General features: G+C 41.3%; 1 protein-coding gene across 6 annotated transcripts in view; it reads left to right on the plus strand.

The window, feature by feature from the left end:
* Window positions 1–21,554, plus strand: part of srrm4 (serine/arginine repetitive matrix 4) — a 67,424-nt gene extending 45,870 nt beyond the window's left edge. The window contains exons 3-14 of one of the 6 annotated variants that reach the window (XM_054772447.1): window positions 5,437–5,574; window positions 6,861–6,947; window positions 7,014–7,097; window positions 7,166–7,192; window positions 8,952–9,005; window positions 10,396–10,479; window positions 13,434–13,569; window positions 15,764–16,014; window positions 16,949–17,158; window positions 17,237–17,338; window positions 17,424–17,573; window positions 17,670–21,554. In XM_054772447.1, the coding sequence (XP_054628422.1) occupies window positions 5,437–5,574; window positions 6,861–6,947; window positions 7,014–7,097; window positions 7,166–7,192; window positions 8,952–9,005; window positions 10,396–10,479; window positions 13,434–13,569; window positions 15,764–16,014; window positions 16,949–17,158; window positions 17,237–17,338; window positions 17,424–17,573; window positions 17,670–17,901 (1,555 nt within the window). In that variant the 3' untranslated portion in view covers window positions 17,902–21,554. The remainder of the gene's footprint in view (window positions 1–5,436; window positions 5,575–6,860; window positions 6,948–7,013; window positions 7,098–7,165; window positions 7,193–8,951; window positions 9,006–10,395; window positions 10,480–13,433; window positions 13,570–15,763; window positions 16,015–16,948; window positions 17,159–17,236; window positions 17,339–17,423; window positions 17,574–17,669) is intronic. The other 5 variants (XM_054772448.1, XM_054772453.1, XM_054772452.1 and 2 more) reach the window with 5 other exon arrangements.
* The last annotated feature ends 147 nt before the right edge of the window (window positions 21,555–21,701 follow it).

The following is a 21,701-nucleotide window of genomic DNA, read 5'->3' on the forward strand; positions in this document are numbered from 1 at the left end:
GCAATATTGATGCCCCGCTTATACGTCACAGCGGCCTTTTCTTCAGGAGCGGCGCCTCACGCAGATGACAGCTTTGGATGCGTCACAAAGCGGCTTTATGTTCCCAAGCCCATTTTTGGGTACGACAGGAGAGGTGTGCACGTAGACAGGCTAATGCCAAATATTTCAACTTTCTTCTCAAATAATATTTGTTTTCCCCCCACAATGCATCTTTATTCCCATCGTATTCCCCCCTCATTCCCATGTGATCACTTTTTCCCTCCTTAATTTCCCAAAAATTACAAATTTATTTTTATTCTAATTTTCAATATTACGACTTAAAAAAACAGACATATTTTTTCTTTAATATTTCATCTCTATGCTTCAAAAATGACATTTTTTTTTCATGATATTACAGGTTTATTCTCATTACAATATGACTTGTTGTCTCTGAATAGTTTCTCTTTATTCTTTTACAATTACAGCAGTTTTTTCTATTTCTGCTGTTTTTTTTATTTTACAACTATTATAATATGCTTTTTAACATGATTAGAGCCCTCAAGGGATGAAATAACACCCCTATAGTCACCTTTACACTCCTATTAGCCAATATAGTAGACATAATAGTGGTTATTATACGTGTAATAACACCCTATAGTCACCTTTATACTCCTATTAGCCAATATAGTAGACATAATAGTGGTTATTATACGTGTAATAACACCCTATAGTCACCTTTATACTCCTATTAGCCAATATAGTAGACATAATAGTGGTTATTATACATGTAATAACACCCTATAGTCACCTTTATACTCCTATTAGCCAATATAGTAGACATAATAGTGGTTATTATACATGTAATAACACCCTATAGTCACCTTTATACTCCTATTAGCCAATATAGTAGACATAATAGTGGTTATTATACATGAAATAACACCCCTATAGTCACTTTTACACTCCTATTAGCCAATATAGTAGACATAATAGTGGTTATTATACATGTAATAACACCCTATAGTCACCTTTATACTCCTATTAGCCAATATAGTAGACATAATAGTGGTTATTATACATGTAATAACACCCTATAGTCACCTTTATACTCCTATTAGCCAATATAGTAGACATAATAGTGGTTATTATACATGTAATAACACCCTATAGTCACCTTTACACTCCTGTTACCCAATATAATAGACATAATATTATTGTATGTAATATTCTATAACATTTTGACTTTATTCTCATAACATACATTTTTGTGTAACCTAATTTTTGTGTACTTTTATTTCCATCATATTTTGACTTCGTTGCCATATTATAATTTATTTTTCCAAGCTAACCTAATTTTACAAAAATTACAACTTTCTTTTGGTTTGTTTTTCTCATAATATTACAACTAAAAAAAACAAATTGTATATATTGTGTATTCCTTTTGTGCTTTTAATTTGACGCTGTTCCTGTCTTAGTTTTACACAGGACATAATAAATAGGATCAGTTTGACGACTGTGGTGTACGTTCAGTAGGTTTTGCTGATGTTTTGAAAATCTTTCCTTGTGATGAGCTAACGCTACGCATGCTAACGGTGATGTTGCTGCAAAGATTAAAAAAAGGAGGAGTCTGGAGGCTGAGATTGCAAGGATTTACGACGCAGCCCAACAAACCATCGCAGCTCTCATTTGAGCAACAAATGACTTCTCGGAAGAGAAAGCGCCGTCGGCTGAGGAAAAAAGTCGAGTTTCCGTGTTTGCTCACATCCCCGTTGGTCCTCAACAACCCCAAAAAGTTAAAATGTCAAAATATTGTTAGATCTATAATTCTTCTTGGTAATATACTAACAATATGTAATGCAAGAATAACATTATTACAGCATATCTAATCATTACTACATTTTACAAGAGGAAAAAAACTAAATTTAAATAAAACAAAAAAACAGCTGTCATTTTATGAGAATAAAGTTGTATTCTGCTGAGGAAAAATCTGCAAGTTTACAAGAATAAACATAAAATAATGTCTTCATAGCAGCATGGTGAAATCGTTTTTGCTGCGTTTGAGTGCGGCTGCATAAAGCCGGACGTGTCTTTGAGTCGTGAGGGTGAAGCGTGTGGCGGTAAATATCGGGTGTTTCTTCATGTCGGGAGCAGATGAGAAGGAAGGCGACTCTGTGGTGGCTCCTTCGGAGCTCCGTCAAAGCACTCAAAGGAGCTCGGGGCCTCTCCTCCTCCTCCTGCTTTCTCGTCAAGTTCATTACGTGCGGCGCTTTTCAGGAAGTCAAGCACTTGCATCCCACAATTAGGACTTTCATCACCGGGGGCGTATGTTTGTCTATTTGTTGTTTTTTTACATTTTTATCCAGCATACAGTAGGTAACTTCATCCTAGATAAGTTATATTTAGGGTCTGAGCACCTGCAATTTTAATTCCGCGACTCATTTTTGAGCATGCAGAACATACAGGAAAATCAGGCGAAAAATTAAACACAAGCTCCCAAAATTCATCTCACAGACGTCAATCGTGACGGGACACACAAAAAAGTCTCAAGAAGTCATATTCCCAAACAAACAAGAAGTCAGCCATTTTGGTCAGAGGTGCCGATTTTGGGGGCGAAAACCACCAGGGGTTGTATTTGGACGAACTCGTCCTGGGAACTTTGAGCAAATGAGGCCAAATGAACGTCAACGGACACGAGACAGATGGGCGATGTTTGATTGCGAAGCTGGTCTATAAGATGTGGGCGGGGCACAAACTCGATATCCATGTGATGTCCGTATTTATGTGGTAAACGTCCACGTTGTGCTGTGTTGACTTCTTTTCAATGTTAGAAAAACGTGACAAAGACGCATCAAACTGGGTGAAATTGGCGTTTTTAGCGTTGGTTTTATGTTTGTGTGGAAAAATGCGAGCTATCAGCGAGTAGATGGTTTACGGTCAGCCACCGCTATGTCGATGTTGATGTTGAGGAACATGTGAGGTGTGATGTCGTCCTTCTACGACAGCGTGCCAGACGTTCCCTGCGCTCACATTCTTCAGCACTCGGCTTTGTTTCCCCGGCAGGTGCAAGCACGAGTTAAACCGAGTCCCCAGCACTTTTATTAGGGCGCAAAAGATAAATAGCCTCAATTTAAAAGCGCGCCAAGAATAAACTTATCACTTTTGCAGCTTTTAATTTCCCGCCTTGCGTCGGTGTGCTCCATCAGCTGCTGGGCTTGTTGCTAAAGATTAGGAAGAAATAATGAGAAGATGCCGCACTGCCCGTGGCCTCATTCGCTCAGGAAAACGTTTCGTTTTTTTTCCGAGGCTTACAGAAGCGTTGAAATAAGATTGAAATAAGTCCATTTCAATCACGGCTTCCAGTGAAGTGCTAAGTGCTCTCCTGCCACTGTGCCCTGAGAAGGTCTGGCCGGGAGAACGGGAGAGGAATCAAACATCTCCAGCAGACAACAGAGAAAGAGGCTAAGCCAGCCTAGCCAACTAAGCGAGCTAAGCAAGCTAAGCGAGTGTGCCAGATACGCTCTTGTGCACGTGAAACCTCAACAAGCGTGGCAGCTAGAGTACACGCCGCATCTACCGTTTATTCCTTCTCTTCCACATCAGGCCTGTCTTCCCTAGCTTACATCTACATCTACATTTACATTCTACATTCTACATTCTACAGCTACCTCTACATTCTCGTAATTTCTTCCTAATGTTACGTCTTCGTTCTCGTAATTTCTTCATAATGTTACGTCTACATTCTCGTAATTTCTTCGTAATGTTACGTCTACATTATTGTAATTTCTTCCTAATGTTACGTCTTCATTCTCGTAATTTCTTCGTAATGTTATGTCTACATTCTCGTAATTTTTTTCTTAATGTTACATCTACACTCTCGTAATTTCTTCATAATGTTACGTCTACATTATTGTAATTTATTCCTAAAGTTGCGTCTTCATTCTTGTAATTTCTTCATAATGTTACGTCTACATTCTCGTAATTTCTTCGTAATGTTACGTCTACATTCTTGTAATTTCTTCCTAATGTTACGTCTTCATTCTCGTAATTTCTTCGTAATGTTACGTCTACATTCTTGTAATTTATTCCCAAAGTTGCGTCTTCATTCTTGTAATTTATTTCTAATGTTACGTCTACATTCTTGTAATTTCTTTGTAATGTTACGTCTTCATTCTTGTAATTTCTTCGTAATGTTACATCTACATTCTCGTAATTTTTTTCTTAATGTTACATCTACACTCTCGTAATTTCTTCGTAATGTTACGTCTACATTCTCATAATTTCTTCGTAATGTTACGTCTACATTCTCGTAATTTTTTTCTTAATGTTACATCTATACTCTCGTAATTTCTTCGTAATGTTACGTCTACATTATTGTAATTTATTCCTAAAGTTGCGTCTTCATTCTCGTAATTTCTTCATAATGTTACGTCTTCATTCTTGGAATTTCTTTGTAATGTTACGTCTACATTCTTGTAATTTATTCCTAAAGTTGCGTCTTCATTCTTGTAATTTCTTCGTAAAGTTAGGTCTGCATTCTTGTAATTTATTTCTAATGTTACGTTTTCATTCTCTTAATTTCTTCGTAATGTTACGTCTTCATTCTCGGAATTTCTTTGTAATGTTACGTCTACATTCTCTGAATTTTTTTCTTAATGTTACATCTACACTCTCGTAATTTCTTCGTAATGTTATGTCTACATTATTGTAATTTATTCCTAAAGTTGCGTCTTCATTCTTGTAATTTCTTCGTAATGTTACGTCTACATTATTGTAATTTATTCCTAAAGTTGCGTCTTCATTCTTGTAATTTCTTCGTAATGTTACGTCTACATTATTGTAATTTATTCCTAAAGTTGCGTCTTCATTCTTGTAATTTCTTCGTAATGTTACGTCTACATTCTCGTAATTTCTTCCTAATGTTACATCTACATTCTTGAATTTTCTTCATAATGTTACGTCTACATTCAGGTAATTTTTTCTTAATCTTATGTCTACATTCTTGTAATTTCTTCGTCATGTTACGTCTTCATTCTCGTAATTTCTTCTTAATGTTAGGGTTAGGGTTACATTCGTCTCCATTCTTTTCAAATTTTTTCCTAAAGTTGCGTCTACCTTCCTGTAATTTCTTCCTAATGTTACGTCTACATTCTCGTAATTTTGTCGTTGCAACTGCATTCTTTCTAAAATGTACATTTCTCTCTTTTATTGACTATATTTTACTTTTTCATATGCTTTATAAGCCCCTGAACGTTTCCCAATTTAAATATGGTGTTTCCTGCTCCTTCTTTCTGTATGTTCTTTATTGTCACAGTAGATAGAAATATGTAAATATGTCATTTTTATTCAGTGTGTTATTTCTTTGTTTATTTGATTGCTTATTGACTAATCCTCACATAGTAAGCCTTAACAGATATTCAATCTATTCCTGTATGTTTTCGTTTTTGTCTTTCGTCGTAGTCCAGAGGCGTGTCAGCCACCGGGCGAAGACAGCGGCGCAAGGAAAGAGGTGGCTGCAGGCTCCGCGGTGCCCCCTGCTGACGGGAACGGTTGCATCGCGGGGAAAAGACGACCTCGCTGCCACCACCGGGCAAGGAGGTGATGCGCCACGACATCTTTTCAAGTTTGCGGGATTAGAGATCAGAGAGAGCAACATTTCTCCTTTTTTAAAGGAGATATTTCTTTGCTGGTGTGCCTGTGGAAGATTACAGCTTTTACAAAACATCATCTGGATGTTCCTGTGGATGGAACGAATATACAGAGACGCTTATCAAGCGCAGCTCTGTGGAGAGGATACAAAGACACTTTCACCTCAACACCTTCAACCAAAACAAAGCACGCTCGCGTTGGGAGACAACATAAAGCATCAAAAGTTTTCTTTCAAAACACAGCAGCTTGACAAAAAAACACTGGTGTTGCTTCCAGGAGCATAATGTTGTAAATTAGCTTTTGCAGACAGATGAGGCGAGGTATTGCAGACATGGCTGGCGTGTGGAATGAATGAAGTCCTGTAGCGTTCACTGTGGGAACGGAACTGGAGGAGTCTGTTGCCCCTCTGTTGTCCGATGGGGTTGTCCATGATGGAAACCAGTTTGTTCAGGTTTCTCCTGTCTCTCACTCCTACAAATGCCCCCAGCTGAGTGCCACTAACTTGTTTGGATTGGTTGATGTCCTTTTCGCTGGTGCTGCGCTGCCCTGCCAACAAACCACAGCAGAGCACAGGGCACTGGCAACCGCAGACCATTCCCTGCTGGACCGCAATTGCGGCTCTTTTAGGCCACCTCATCAAAACAAAGCGTTAAAATGCAAATGGCGGCCGAAGTGTTAACGAGTGACAAAGTGTTCTCGTTAGCGAGCCAGGCTACTCGGCCCGGCGCCGCCTAATCAGCTCTAATGCATTTTCAGCTGCTAATGCTCCCAAACCGCAGACGACATTAAGAAGGGCCATTTATTTCAAGCGAGCTGGCACACGTGAGGTGGTAGGACACTTTGTCTCCGTCTCGTGCGTCCACATCACCTGCAAGCAAAGAAAGGAGTGGCGTTAGCTTCAGCAGCTGGAAAGTTAGGAGGAGTATGTTCATGGAAAACAACTTCTGATCTTCACAATCATTGCCATGACTCTACTGCTCAGTCAGTGACTTTTGAAATGCTTTTTTTTAGCATCTTGCCGAGTCGTTACGGCTACTTCCATTGTCTTGCTCTTGTCATAGCTAGCAGACATTCTACGTGTTTCTTTTTTGCAATCTTACGCCTTTCTTCTACAAAGAAAATACTATGTCCAAACACTCGTCAACTTTGGACTTTATTCTCGTCAATGCCTTCTTCGCAGTCTTAAATCTACATTCTTCTCATAAAGTTACGTCCTCTGCTTCCTCATCCCACAGCGCCTCCTTTAAAAAAGAGCTGTCACTGCGGCCCAAAGCCAAGAAGAAGAAGAGAAAATCGGACAAGAGCAAGCGGCAGAGGAGAAGGTGAGCCAAGTTCCTACAAGGAGACTTCTATTTGGATTTATTTGCATCTTCCTCTCGCCGCCTCAGGTCGCCTTCTTGCAGCCTCTCGCCGCTGAGGAAGAAGAAAAAGAAGAAGAAGAAGAAGAGCTCCAAGAAAAGAAAGCGGCATCGGTAGGTGTTGATATTCATAACAAGAAGAGGACTCGTCAGCTGACCATCATTGTAACTTGTGTTTGCAGGCGTAGCTCCAAAAGGCCCAGACACAGGTACTGCATGTTCAGTGGATGCGAGCACGCTAGAAACAATCAATATCTTGAAAACTTTCTTCCCTCGAACTGTGAGAAACATATTTATATATTCATGTTTTTAGGCTACGACATTGGCAGAAACATTGATTCTTATTGATTTGTTTTTGGCTACAGGACCAAATTTAAACACAAAAACTCACACTTCAGTTTCTTCCCACTGACTGCTGTAAAAATAGGACATACAGTAATCCCTGTTCCTCTAGGTAAGATTCCTTATTCATCAAAGGAATATTTTTGTATGTAGAGCATGAAGAACTGTTTTACCACCGTCTGAATGGGCTTCATAGCCTCATTAGAGCCCTCTAGACAAGAAATAACACCCCTATAGTCACCTTTACACTCCCATTACCCAATATAGTAGACATTATAAGAGAAAATAAGCCTTATAATTCACAGAAAACCTGTTTATGACCTTCTAAATACGCATTTTAACATCATTAGAGCCCTCTAGACATGAAATAACACCCCTGTTGTCACCTTTACACTCCTATTACCCAATATAGTAGACATAATAAGAGAAAATAAGACATAGAAGACATAGAAAACCAGTTTACTTCCTTCTAAATAGGCTTCTTAACATCATTAGAGCCCTCTAGACATGAAATAACAACCCTATAGTCACCTTTACAATCATATTATCAAACATGGTAGACATAATAATACAAAGAAGACATATAAGACATAATTAACATATAACATAGACAGACATGCGAGCATTGACAGCGTACTTCCTGCGGTGGCTACCGTCTGATCAATGTAACGCTACTGACACCTAGTGACCAGTGTAGAATACCACTGTAATGCCGCTGGTTAAGGAGAGAACAAGATTTACTTCAGCGGCTTTATTAGCAAGCAGAGAACACATACTGTATGCAATGAACATTTGCACAGGAGCTGCTGTCGGCCACCACTCACGGCAGCCACACGCACTCTCCACCCTGCTAACACTCAGCTAAACACAGTCAAGTTCCCAAACGTTTAAAAGATTATATAGTCACATTTTTTAGGCTATGACATGGTAGCAACAGCATTGATTTTCATGAATTACTTTTTGTCTCCAGTGTCAGATTTAAAACAAAAAGTCACACTCGAGGCCCTCAGGACAAAAAATGTCAGATTCCCTGTCAAAAATGTTATATAGTCATAGTTTTTGAGGCTATGACATAGCAGGATCATTTATTTTCATCATATTTTAATTTCCGCTTCCCAAAAACTGTTGTTAAAAAGATCATATAGTCATATTTTTGAGGTCCTTGGGCCAAAAAAATTCCAAAAACTGCTGATATGGTCATATTTTTTGAGGCTATGACATGGCAGCAACATTGATTTTCATGCATTATTTTTGTCTACAGTGTCAGATTTAAAACAAAAACTTGACAATTGACGTCCCCAGGACAAAAAATGTCAGATTCCCAAAAACTGCTGTTCAAAATATGATATATTGCTATTTTTGAGGCTATGGCACGGCTCATTGGTTGGCAGAGTGCATTCACTCATTGTAGAATAAGTGTCAGTCAATAAATGTCAAATGAAAAATGACATTTTCAAAGGTTTTCAGGGGGACATTTTTGTTCACGAGGACCACTTGTGTCACTGACAGAGTCACTTTGACATGTTGGCTTTACTCGGCGACGTTCATTCCATCACAAATAAAAAGACAAAATGACCACGGAAGAGTTCAGCGTCTCAAGGTTGTCTTCTCTTTTTTGGCCGCCAGCAGCTCGTCGAGTTTCAAGCGGAAGAGGAAGGACGAGCGCAAGCACAAGAAGAGGTCAGCATGTGACTCCAATGCAGCATCAAAACACAAAAACACTTCACGCTTGCCAAGGATTGAACTGAATGTTATGACATTATTATCACCTTGGAAAATGGACATTTTTATATTCAAAAATGCCCCAAATGTCCGCCTGCTCACACTTAAGACACCCCTGATATTTGCATTACGCCTGCTGGTTTGGTTACATTGATTTTCATGCATTATTCATTTCTCCAGTAGCAGATTTCAAACAAAAACGTACACTCAAGCTTCTCAGGACAAAAAAAAAAATAATAAAAATTCCCAAAAGCTGTGAAAAGAATGCCTATATTCATATTTGTTGAGGTTATGACACGGGTCAGTGGTTGGCAGAAATGTTGATTTTGATGCCGTATTTTTTCTACAGTGTCTATACTTGAGGTCCTCAGGACAAAAATGTCTGCTTCCCAAAACTACTGTAAATATTGCCTAAAGTCATTTTAAAGCTATGACATGGCAGCAACGTTGATTTTCATGAAGTATTTTTGTCTCCAGTGTCCGATTTAAAACAAAAACTCACATTCAAGATTCTCAGGACAAAAAATGCGAGCTTCCCAAAAAATTGTGTAGAAATTGCATGTAGTCATATTTTTTAAGCTATGACACGGTAGCAACATTGACTTTCATGAATTATTTTAGTCTCCAGCATCAGATTTAAAACAAAAACCTACGCTTGTCGTCCTCAAGACAAAAAATCTCAGATTCCCAAAAATTGCTGTCATATTTTTTAGGCTATGACATGGCAGCGATGTTGATTTTCATGAATTATTTTTGTCTCCAGTGTGAGATTTAAAACAAAAACTTAAACTCTTTTTTGTCCTGATAGGTCGTAAGGACGAAAAAAGTTAGATTCCCAGAAACTGCTGTAAAAATGTCACAAATGAAGTTATTATCGGCTATTACATGGGTCAATGCTTGGCAGCAACATGCATTATTCGTTTCTCCAGTGTCATATTTAAAACAAAAACGAGGTCCTCGGGACAGGATTCTCAAAAAAACGCTGTTAAAAATGTTATAAAGTCATATTTTTTGAAGCTATGACGTGGTAGCAACATTGACTTTCATGAATTATTTTTGTCTCCAATATCAGATTTCAAACAAAAACTCACATTCAAGGTTCTCAGGACAAAAAATGTCAGATTTCCAAAAACCGCTGTAGTTATTTTTGGCTATTACAGGGGTCAATGCTTGGCAGCCACATAGATTTTCCTGCATGAATCAATTCTCCAGTGTGAAATTTCAATGTATTTCGGTGACATTTGCATTACGCCTGCTGTTTTGGTGACAAAATCCAACCGAGTGATCATCCTTGCACATTTCGAGTCTTTTGGTTTTTTTCTTCTCTTGTGTGCTCGTCGCCTCTCAGCTCGAGGACTCACTCGCATCGGAGGCGTCGTCAGCGGAGGTCGGCCTTGGAATGTTCTTGCTGTCGATCTTCTGCAGAGGACAGGTATGAAGTCACCCCCACCCTCGCCCCCACCCAGCACCACCGCCATTACCGGTCCTGGCTTAATCTTTTATCACCCGGGGGTGTCTGGCGGCCAGCTTGATGACAGATAAAGCGGAGGTGATGCTCTTATCACGGCGCCGCAGGAAACGCTCCAGCGGAACGCATATTGGCTCCAAAAAATGTTGTTTTTTTCATAGGAGCCGTGCTTTCATGTGATTTTTCCTCCTGTGATGGAAAACAAGGCATTAAACGCTCATTTTGGCTTTTTTGGAAGTGTGAATGCTAGCACCCTTGGCTGCCAACTCAATACGTGTTCATCAGGCCGCTTCTTTGTGGAAACCATTTGAAGAAAACAAAGCAAACACTTTGTTATCCTGGCGAGCCGCCATCGATTGGAAAAAGAGCAACTTTATTGTCTCCCCAAGAAAAACTTTACTCACAAAGATCCTCTATATGGCAAGAGTTCTCTGCCAACTGCAAAAACACTAGTCAAAGATCCTCTATATAACCCTGAACACCGTCTGCTGTTTTTAATGACCTTTTTCCAAAAAGATCTTCTATATGACAAGACTGCGCTGCTATTTTTGAGGACCTTCTACAAAAATGCAAGTCAAAGATCCTCTCTATGTCAAGACAGGAGCACTGCTGTTTTTAAGGACCTAATGCCAAAAACGTCAAAGATCCTCTCTATGTCAAGACAGGAGTGCTGCTGTTTTTAAGGACCTAGTGCAAAAGGGCTAGTCAAAGATCGTCTGTAAGACAGAAGACCCCTGCTGTTTTTAAGACCCACCACAAAAGGCTAGTCAGAAATTCCTCAACATGTCACACAAGTGCTCTGCTGTTTTTGAGGATCTACTACAAGGACCTACTGCCAAAAACGTCAAAGATCCTCAGTATAACATAACTGCTCTGCTACTTTTGAGGACCTCCTGCAAACATGGGAGTCAAAGATCCTCTATATGATAGACACACTGCTGTTTTTAAGAACACATTGCTAAACGTAGTCAAAGGTCCTGTATATGACATGCTCTGCTGTTTTTCGGGACCAACTACAAAAATACTTGTCAAAGATCCTCCATATGTCAAGACAGACACGTTGCTGTTTTTAAGAACCTTTTTCCAAAAAAATGACAGGACCGCGCTGCTATTTTTGAGGGCCTACTGCAAAAATTCCAATCAAAAATCCTCTAAATGACAGAAGCACTGTTTTTGAGAACATATTGCTAATAAATAGTCCTGCATGTGACAGCAGTCCTCTGCTGTTTTTAAGGACCAGCTTCAAAAATGCATGTCAAAGATCAAATGTCAAGACAGAAACATTGCTCTTTTTAAGAACCTACTGCAAAAACGCTAGTCAAAGATGCTCTATAAACCCTGAGGGTGCCCTGCTGTTTTTGAGGACCTACGACAAAAACGCACATCAAAGAAACTCTATTTGACAGAAGCATTGCTGTTTTTAAGAACCTATTGCCAGAAAACAGGCTGTCAAAGATCCTCTACATAACAGAGTTGCTGCTGTTTTTAAGAACCTATTGCCCAAAAAGCTAGTCAAAAATGCTCTATACAACAAGAGCGCTCTACTGTTTTTAAAGACCAACTGCAAAAAACACTCTTAGATATAAAATGATTCCCCCAAATATGACAGGACCACTCTGCTATTTTTAAGAACCTTTTTCCAAAAATGTGTGTCAAAGATCTTCCATATGCTGTTTTTGAGGGCCTTTTACAAAAATGCCTCTCAAAGATCCTTATATGTCAAGACAGGGGAGCTGCTGTTTTTAAGGACCTACTGCACAAACGCTAGTCAAAGATCCTCTAGAAGACAGGGGACCCCTGCTGTTTTTAAGACCCACCACAAAAGCCTAGTCAGAAATTTGTCAATATGTCACACAAGTTCGCTGCTGTTTTGGAGGACCTACTACAAAAACGTTTGTCAAAGAAACTCTATATGACAGAAGCACTGCTGTTTTTAAGGACCAACTGCAAAAAGGCTAATCAAAGATTGCCTACATGAGAGAAGCACTGCTGCTTTTCGGAAAGCTATTACAAAAACCCTTGTCAAAGATCTTCTATTAACCGTCGGTGTGCTCTGCTGTTTTTGAGGACCTACTGCAAAAATGAAAGTCAAAGAGACGCACTGCTGACATGGAGAATCTTTGATTAGCCTTTTTGGCAGTTGTTCCTTAAAACAGCGGAGCCCTCGTGTCATTTTTTAAGTACCTACTACAAAACTCGAGTCAAAGGTGCTCTATAAACCCTGAGCATGCTCTGCTTTTTTTGAGGACCTACTATTACTGTTTTTGAGAACCTATTGCCAGAAAACACTAGTCAAAGATCCTCTGTATGACAGGAGTACTCTGCTGCTTTTAAGAACCTACAGCAAAAATGCGAGTTAAAGATCCCCTACATAACAGAAGCACTGCTGTTTTTAGGAACCTGTTACAAAAACCCTGGTCAAAGATGCCCCATAAACCGTGAGTGCGGGCTGCTGTTTTTGAGGATCTCCAGCAAAAACACGAGTCAAAGATGCTCTGTATATCCTGAGTGTGCTGTTTTTGAGGACCTACTCCATAAATGCTAGTCAAAGAACCTCTCATGACCAGAGTGAGCTGCTGCATAAATGGGGCTCAAAGATCCTGTACATGACAGAAGCACCGCTGTTGCCAAAAAAATTCCCTTTTTGACAGGACCACGCTGCTGTTTTTAAGGACCTGCTGACAAAAAAGCAAGCAAAGATCTCTGCATGAAGGTCCCCACCTGACAGAAACCCAAACCGCCATGTTAGCTCGTCTCACGGTGCTTTCGCATTTGCCATTTTTGGCCCAAATCAAGCAGAAAGTGAACATTGAGTACATTTTTTTGCGGACTGCAATTGGTAACACACCCTTCCCTTGTATAAAAGCTTGTTTTATTTAACATGGTGTGATTTTTTTGTTTTTCTTGTTCCCCGTTAGACGCGTCGTTGAAAAAAGTGCGGCCGGCCAGACGTCAGGACGCGCGGCGGCCGCCCATGTGGGAGCCAACAGGGCGCTGGAGCACAAATCCGTAAAAACGGCGGCGAAATATCCGTCTGTCCTCTCCACCAGCTGCGTAAGTACTAGAAATATTTGATATCTTACAATTGTTTTAGTATATTAAGGTCATATTTGAAATAGATTCATACATGAATATAAAAATAAAAGAGGATTTTTGATGTTTGGGTCATTTCCAAGCCCAGAATGTCATGCAATAAAAAGCCAACACTCCCAGACAGAAATCATTTTGGCAGAAGATTAAGGACACGTCGTTCTATCGGGTCGTATCAGTCCACGCGTGCGCTTGCCGATGATTGGTTCATCCATACTTGATGGAGATGGTCTGGACTCATACAGAACGGAACATGTTAGCATTGTTGCCCACTTCAACCTTTCTATCATGCATTCAGTAACTTTCACTTGGTAGTTTTGGACGTTTTTTGTCACATAAACAGAGCTATGGGTGTTTCTTGTGTAGCGCAGGGAACCAGAGCACCTCATTGAAGGGCAGTGGAAGCACGTCGGCCAAGCAGACTGCAGTTTAATGTAATTCGCTTCCATCAATATTCCATGTGTAAAACCGTTTGGACTTATTGTCTGTGTCACATCACGCTTCTCTCGTTTAAGCGTAGTGGACGCTAATTAGGAACGGGTTTAGAATCAGTGTAAACATGAAGTGGACTGGACCAGTGCCAATTGAAAGACACTAAAATGGATGTAATTGGATACGTAACGAGTGCCCGTCAGACAAGTCAATTAACTTCATTGCCAAACTGATTTTCATAGACGAGCAGGATGATTGACAGATTGACAAGGCTCCTAAAACGCTTGTTCGCTCTTATTTCTCTCCCCGTCGGAGGTTGCTAATTGCACAGATGGATGTTGGTCATTATGTGGCGTAACAGAAAAAAAAGTGGGGGTTAATGAAAATCCAATACATGAATCCATAGGTTGAATGGCGCCTCAACTTCAATATCCTCAAATAGGCTGCTTTACTGGTGCCAAATCAGCAGCACTGATTTATGAGCCTTGATTGGACGAAGAAAAGCACTTGATAGCAAAGCTCATTCAGAGTTATCCTTGGTTAGTTAGCAAAGCCCACGGGAAAGTCATGGAAATGACCCCTTCCAGGGTTATGGAAATGTTCACAAAGGTTGAAACCATAATACCCTCATTTGTCAAAACATGCACCCGTACTGTGACAAACACACCACACAGTGGCACTGTTACGGAACCCCAGAAGTCTGACTTAGAATCTCTCACACATCTCTACAAACCACCGACTGTAACTTTAGGGAGTTTAGCCCGATGGCCGCAAAATTTGGTAGACACCTTTAGGGGACTGAAAAGCACATGTGTGTCAAAACTGCTGTCAAGGGCACAGGCAAGACTTAGGATTGTTCGATAAAACTGTGAGGATATCTGCATTGCATGTATGCTAGCATGTACTCCAAAGCAATAGGTTGTAGTAACAAAATGAACGACACAAGGACAACTTTCCCTAAAATACGAATGACAAAGACAGTAAGTCCCTGAGGAAACAACTGGAGTAAAAATGTGTCCGCTGTCATGGCGCACTGCTTTCGAACGCGGCACTCTGGGAACTCCCAATGCCAAAAACGTCACAGTGGCTCTGAGTTATTGTCTTTTTCTTGCAATTGACGACTCTAATGATGCACTTATGTTGCCCCCTTTTTCTTACACCTTCCCTACTTAAGGAGGAAATCTTGATTGGTAAGTGGATGCTGTCCGGCAGATTGAGGGATGTTCATGTAGGTGGCTGCAGGCTGGTAGCAGGAAGCCCAGTCTTACTGTAGCCTGATGCCATCTTTCTTTTCTACATACAGGCCTTTTTTGTCGTGTTTTTCCAATGTTCTCTGAGTGGCAACTGGGCTCTATCTCCTTTTTTCCTTATTACGTAGAATCGGAGCCAGTAGATCTTTCCACACAACCGCTATCGACAGTATGCTTTGTGTTCTTGTCACATAATTGTGTAATAGTTTAGAGCGGCTTTTCTCAGATCTCAGGCTTTTTTTTTACACTGAAGTGAGTTCAGACGTTCTTTGGTGTTTAACTGCATGCCTCAGATTTGCATGTTTCTTATCTAGTCAAAGTTTGAGCTCCCAGGAGTAAATAAAAGCAAACTTTCTTCAGTTTTCACGGGGATATGTGGGAGGAATTAGATGATGTCACAGTGAATCAAGCAGCTAGCAGGTTCTTTAACCAGCGCTCACGTGGCTTTAATCCCAGGCCTCGTTGTCTGCTTACAGACTTTGTTGTCAAAGCTTTTCGAGGGGACGACATCCCGTCAGGGCGGCAGTCCGCACGATTGCGACTCGGGCAACGACACGTCGTCGCCGCCATCCTGCAAAACTGGCACCGACGGCAAGAGCACGGAGCATCGGCGTGCTGCCTCACCGGCAAAACTGGAGTTTGCTGACAAGGAGAACAGCTCAGACTCGGGGAACTCGGTGACGAGCTACGCCTCGCTATGCAAAACCTGTGGGGACGACGGCTTGAGGTAAGGTGACGTAGTGCGATGAAATTGCAGAGTGTTGCAAGTTTGTACAGTATGTTGCTGGTGAAATAATTGGGGCGAAGGATTGAGCCTTGAGGGATGCCACTCCTGTTCCTGTAGAACGCACTGAATCCTGTGTGAGCAACAGTTTTTACATCAGTTTTGTTCGGGATTTGTGTTCTATTTGCCATGAGAGTGCCCTGGAAACCAAAAACAACATTTGTCAGCAAAGTTGGTAGAGGAGTAACAGCCACCTTTGAAGAGACTGCCCCCCCCTCTCAAAAGGGCAGTCATGGAAGCAGAGGTAAAAAGTCCCGCCCAAAGAGAGTGGTTTCTGTTTTCTGTGACCACAATATGAATGTGGGGAAGGGAATTGGTGGAGGTGTTCAGGGCACGACCGACCAGCAGGAGGCCTCGAGGAAGACGCAGGACACGCTGACGAGACTATGTCTCTCACCTGGCCTGGGAACGCCTCGGGAGCCGATGGGAAGAGCTGGACGAAGTAGTCGGGGAGAGTGAAGTCTGGGTTTCCATGCTTAGGCTGCTGACCCATCGACCTGACCTCAGATGAGTGAAAAAAAGATGGATTGTTTGGTTTCACCATAGTTGTAGGATCTCGGCCTCAGGCGGTTGGTTTCATCTTGCTAATGGTGGCCTTAGAATCTGTTGAAGGGTCACAATCTTCAAAATCTCAAGCTTGGGTTTGACAGTTGAGGACAGTTTGGAAGCAGTTGTCTTATTATGTCTGTTCAGAGCTCTTACTTTGAATGATGTCAGTATGACTGGGGCCATCTCAGATCAGATGTCCAATAAATCTACATGGTTCTTGCTCAGAGAGCAAAATTCCTTGAAATGAGTCAAAGGCACCATGAGAAGTTATTTGATTGACGTTTCTGACATCATTCTGACTTCATTCCGTCAAATGTTTCCCTCACAGAGACCACGTCACGTTGGGATGTCGGATAGACCACGTGGGATCTTTTCAGACGTCCGGCTGCTCTCAAAGGCCGAGCGAGTCCTCTGGGGGCCGGCTGAGAACTCGGTCACGTAGCCGAGGAAGGAGGAAGAAAAAGAGGAGGGGCAGGAGGAGGTCATGGTGCAGCTCCAGATACTCTGGACACCACTCTAGAAGCTTGTCGTCTGCCAGGTGTGAATTTCATAGAATGACACTTTGGAAGTCTTCTAGATCTTAAGGCTCAGTCGATTTGTTGTTTGGTCGTTGAAGATCCTCCTCACGCTCATTGAGCTATTCGCCGACTTTGAAGCGGCGAGACAGCACGAGCGACACCAGCTCCAGAGGAAGCTACTCCAGATACAGCGTCGACAGGTGAACTTTACGAAAGTCATGACTGATCTTCGCCAGGCGGTCCTCTCACGGAGACTACAATTTTTTTCAACTGTCTGCCTCACAGACCACGATTGAGGCGGCGGACGTCCAGCTTCAGAAAGACGGACGTCAAGGAAAAGGCCAGCAGGAAGAGACGGAGACCCAAATGTTACTCTCCGATGAGGAAGAGGAGGAGGGACTCGCCGAGTCATCTGGAGGCTCGCCGAATCACAAGGTAACTCTTTCCCAGACGTCATGCCCTAAGAGACGATACTGACTGCTGACCTAACCAATGTCATTCAAATGGTTATGTTTGGTTCTTCTCCCCCAGCGCCAGGAAGAGGCCCATCCCTTACTTCCGGCCCAGTCCCTCCTCCTGCAGCAGCATTTCGTCCTGGAGCAGTCTCTTCTCGCACAGTCGCATCCGCAGCAGGAGTCGCAGTCGCAGTCGCAGCTCCTTGGCCTCCTGCTCCTGGTCCTCTTACAGGAGCTTCAGTCGCAGCTCCTCCTGGAACTCCGTCTTTGGGACCCGCGGAAATGGTCGCAGCAGAAGCAGGTTTTAGGTGTCTGAAAGAAGAGACTATCAAGTTGGAGAGCAGGAGATGCACGCTGCACATGCTTGGATGGGACGGCCCCAGTAGGGGTCCCATCTTGCTGTGAGACCTTTTTTGTTGTTGACTGACTGTTCAGACTCTTCCTCTCACATCACATGACCATATTTGGTCATATTGTTGTACTTCAACGCTTTCATTTCGTTTCGTTGGAAATCTCATGAAGGTCCCGTCGGACTTTCTTCTTTAGTCTTCAGGAGTTGTCGTTGGGAAGAATCTCTTCGTTTTGATCAGCGTGTGAGCCAAGATGGCTGGGGTCAAAGCTGCTCAAAATGCTCCATTCTTCAAAATTCCAATTTTTACGACAGTGGAAACTGCTTGAGTCGGTCCCGTTTATGTCACTCATCAAGTCCTGGTCCACCGTCTTCTTATCATTAATAAAAAAAGTGCCCGTTTATGTCGACGTCTGCATAGATGGTCAACCGCTGTTGTCAGCATAAAACAGCCGATGATCCACTTCCGATGAAAAATGGGTCAGTTTATGTCGACATGTGTTGTAGTATTCAACGACAACATCAGCATAACTCCTGTCTAGTTACACAGCTTTAAAATATGCCCACACTCGCTTCCTGTTCAGCGCAAAGTAAGCACTAAGTCTAAAATATCACACGAATACACAAGAATCTCAGTCAAAAATATTCACAAAATGAGGAAAATCATGTCAACAAAAACTGCCAAAGGTTAAAAAATCCTTTATCATGACCCGTTCTCCTTACGTCTCTGGCCAAGTCGCAATAAATGTGCTAGCAATGGCTCGTTTTGGTTTTGGTTATGAAGACACCCTCTTATGTCCACAACTGCTTATGTCAGTAACCGCTTTTGTCTACAACCAGTTATGTTGACAAATGCTTATGTTGACAACTGCATATGACGCCAAACGCTTATGTCAGTACCCACTTATGTTGACACACGTTTATCAGCAACCGCTTATGTTGACACCTGCTTATGGTGACAAATGCTTATGTTGACAAGCACCCATGTCAACAGCTGCTTATGTAGACAACAACTCATGTTAACTGCTTATTTTGACGCCCACTTAGGTTGACAACCACTTACCACTTATGTCAACACCTGCTTATGTGAGTAACCCCTTATGTCGACACCAGCTTATGTCAGTAACTGCTTATGTCGACACCCGTTTATGTCAGTAACCGCACATGTGGACAAACGCTTATATCGACACCCGCCTATGATGACAACAGCTTATGTCAACAACAGCTTATGATGACAAACGCTTATGCTAGTAACCACTTATGGGTGTCGACATAAGCGGTTACTAGCGCTTATGTCAGTGACTGCTTATGTTGACACCCGCTTATGTTGACAACTGCTTATTTCAACAAATGCTTATGTCAGCATCCGCTCATGTTATCAACCGCTTATCTTAACACCCGCTTATGTCGGCAACCACTTAGGCTGACACCAGCCTACTTTGACAACCACTTATGTTGACACTGTAGTAAACGCTTATGTCAACAACCGCAAATGACAAATGCTTATGTTAGTAACTGCTTATAGGTGTCGACATAAGTGGTTACTGGCACTTATGTCTACATCTGCTTATGTCGGCAACCGCTTATGTTGACACTGGCATATGTGAGCAAACGCTTATGTTGACACCGGCTCATGTCAGTCACAGCTTATGTCGACAAATGCTTATACAAACAACTGCTTATGTCAACATCCGTTCATGTTAGTAACCGCTTATGTCAACACTTGCGTATGTTGACACCCACCATGGCATATGTGAGCAAACGCTTATGTCGACGCCGGCTTATGTCAGTCACCACTTCCGTCGACAAACGCTTATGTCAGCGACTGCTTATGTCGATGCGAGTCTGCGAATTCGAGGGACTTCGACATTTCCACTGCAGCAAGGATCCTACCGATTTTAAAGGACAGAAAGTGAGGAGGAAGTCAGTCCTGTCGCTCAGGTCAAAGGTCAGCGCTGGCATGCTAACCATTGAAAGCTCCAACCCATTTATTTGGACGAATAGATCTACAGCATCCCGATGCATCACACGTCTTTAAAGTCCAGTCCTGTCACGGATTGCAGCTGCGTTTGGAAGCTTGGACGTGAGGTCAGGAGCTCAACTCCAAGGTTAGCAAGAAGCCAGCCTACAGCAGTCAAGGATGTTGTCGGCATGAGATGACAAGAAGATTCCTGCTGCTTTTCAGCGGCTTCATTTTTTTCCATTTAGTCTTTTGAAAGCGACAAGTAGAAGGGGGGGGGGAAGAAAGAAAGAAAAGGAGTTTATTGCTGAAAAATAAAAGCAGAGTGTCTGCCAGCGCAAATGTCAGATGAATCCGTGCTCTCGTCACGCCGCCAAATGTCAAGAGACGGGTCTCCGTTGGCAACAGCGCCTCAACTACGTGATTAATCCTGCACGTCAGCTCGTATTGTTGACAAAAGCTCAGCTTGTGGCGTGAAAATCAAAAATTCACAAGCTTGACGAATGTTATTTATGAACTTATTCCTATTTATTGTTGCTGTGCTCGTCTTTTTTCTGTATGAAAAAACCAAGACAAAGAACCTCACCATGCTTGCTTGATCTTTTGCTTTGAGCGCGACAAAAAAAAAAATGACAGAGAGAATGTGAGTAGTTCGACATTTGCTTTGTTTGCGCTCTTGCTGGGAGTCATACCATTGGTTAGCGACTGTGGTGTGTAAATCTACAAAAGGTGATGTTACGGAATGACGCGGATCCGTGGATGTTTTTGTGTTTTTCGAAGGGGTGTTCGGGTCACACTTTTTTAACCTGTAAAATCACAATTTGGACTTATTTCTCGCGGCACTTGATTCTTGGCATTTTTTTCCCACTCCTAATTACGACTTTGACTGTATTTTGTAACTTTTTTCATGGTCAAATTTGGGACTTTTTGACGTTACAGTATTTTATTTGTGGTTATTTATCATTTTTCTGCTGATATTCCACCTTGAACTATACTACAATGTAGTGTGACGTTTTCCCTTCTGGAATCATGTGTATGTTTGGAATATTACAACTACTATTACAACAGAAATTGTGGGTTTTTTCTTGTAAAATTGCATTTCTTCACCAATATTTTTTTTTAACATTTTACTTTTTGAAATATACCAATTTTTATTTACATACCGCCTTTTCGCTCCTGAAATAATTTTAATAATATATGACTTTTTAAATTTAATTAATTAATTGAATAATTTATGTAATTTCTTAATTGATATTTACATTTTAATTTATTATTTATATAATTATACTTTTAAAATGTATACTAAATCATTTAGCTCGTGAAATAATTTTAGTGACATCTGATTCGTTTTTAATTGAATTAATTCATTCAGTAATGAATTTAATATCTTAATTGATATTTGTATTGATTATTTTGTACTTTTATATTCCACCTTTCAGCTCCTGCAATCATTTTAACAATATGAGACTATTTTATTTTAACTAATGAAGATGTAATATTTATTGTAATTTGTAATAATATTTCTTCTTCATACAGTCTCTACATGTAATATTTGAGACTTATTATCTTCACGGTGGCCCTCATACTCCTCCGTGTCTTTGTGCTGAGCGTCTTTTCTGATTTTAGGTGTTACGTCAGACGATGTCTATGAAATGTGAATAAATAAGTCGTTGAAAAACATTATCGTGGTTGCGGTGACGTCAGCCCGCAGGCTTGTGATCTATTAAAGAGTCAGTGAGTCAAAAGGGGGCTGGCCTTGTGTGCAGCTGTTCCTCCAACGCTGCAAAAAGTGTCCACAC

This window comes from Dunckerocampus dactyliophorus, chromosome 4, assembly GCF_027744805.1.
Source record: "Dunckerocampus dactyliophorus isolate RoL2022-P2 chromosome 4, RoL_Ddac_1.1, whole genome shotgun sequence".
NCBI classification, from domain to species: domain Eukaryota; kingdom Metazoa; phylum Chordata; class Actinopteri; order Syngnathiformes; family Syngnathidae; genus Dunckerocampus; species Dunckerocampus dactyliophorus.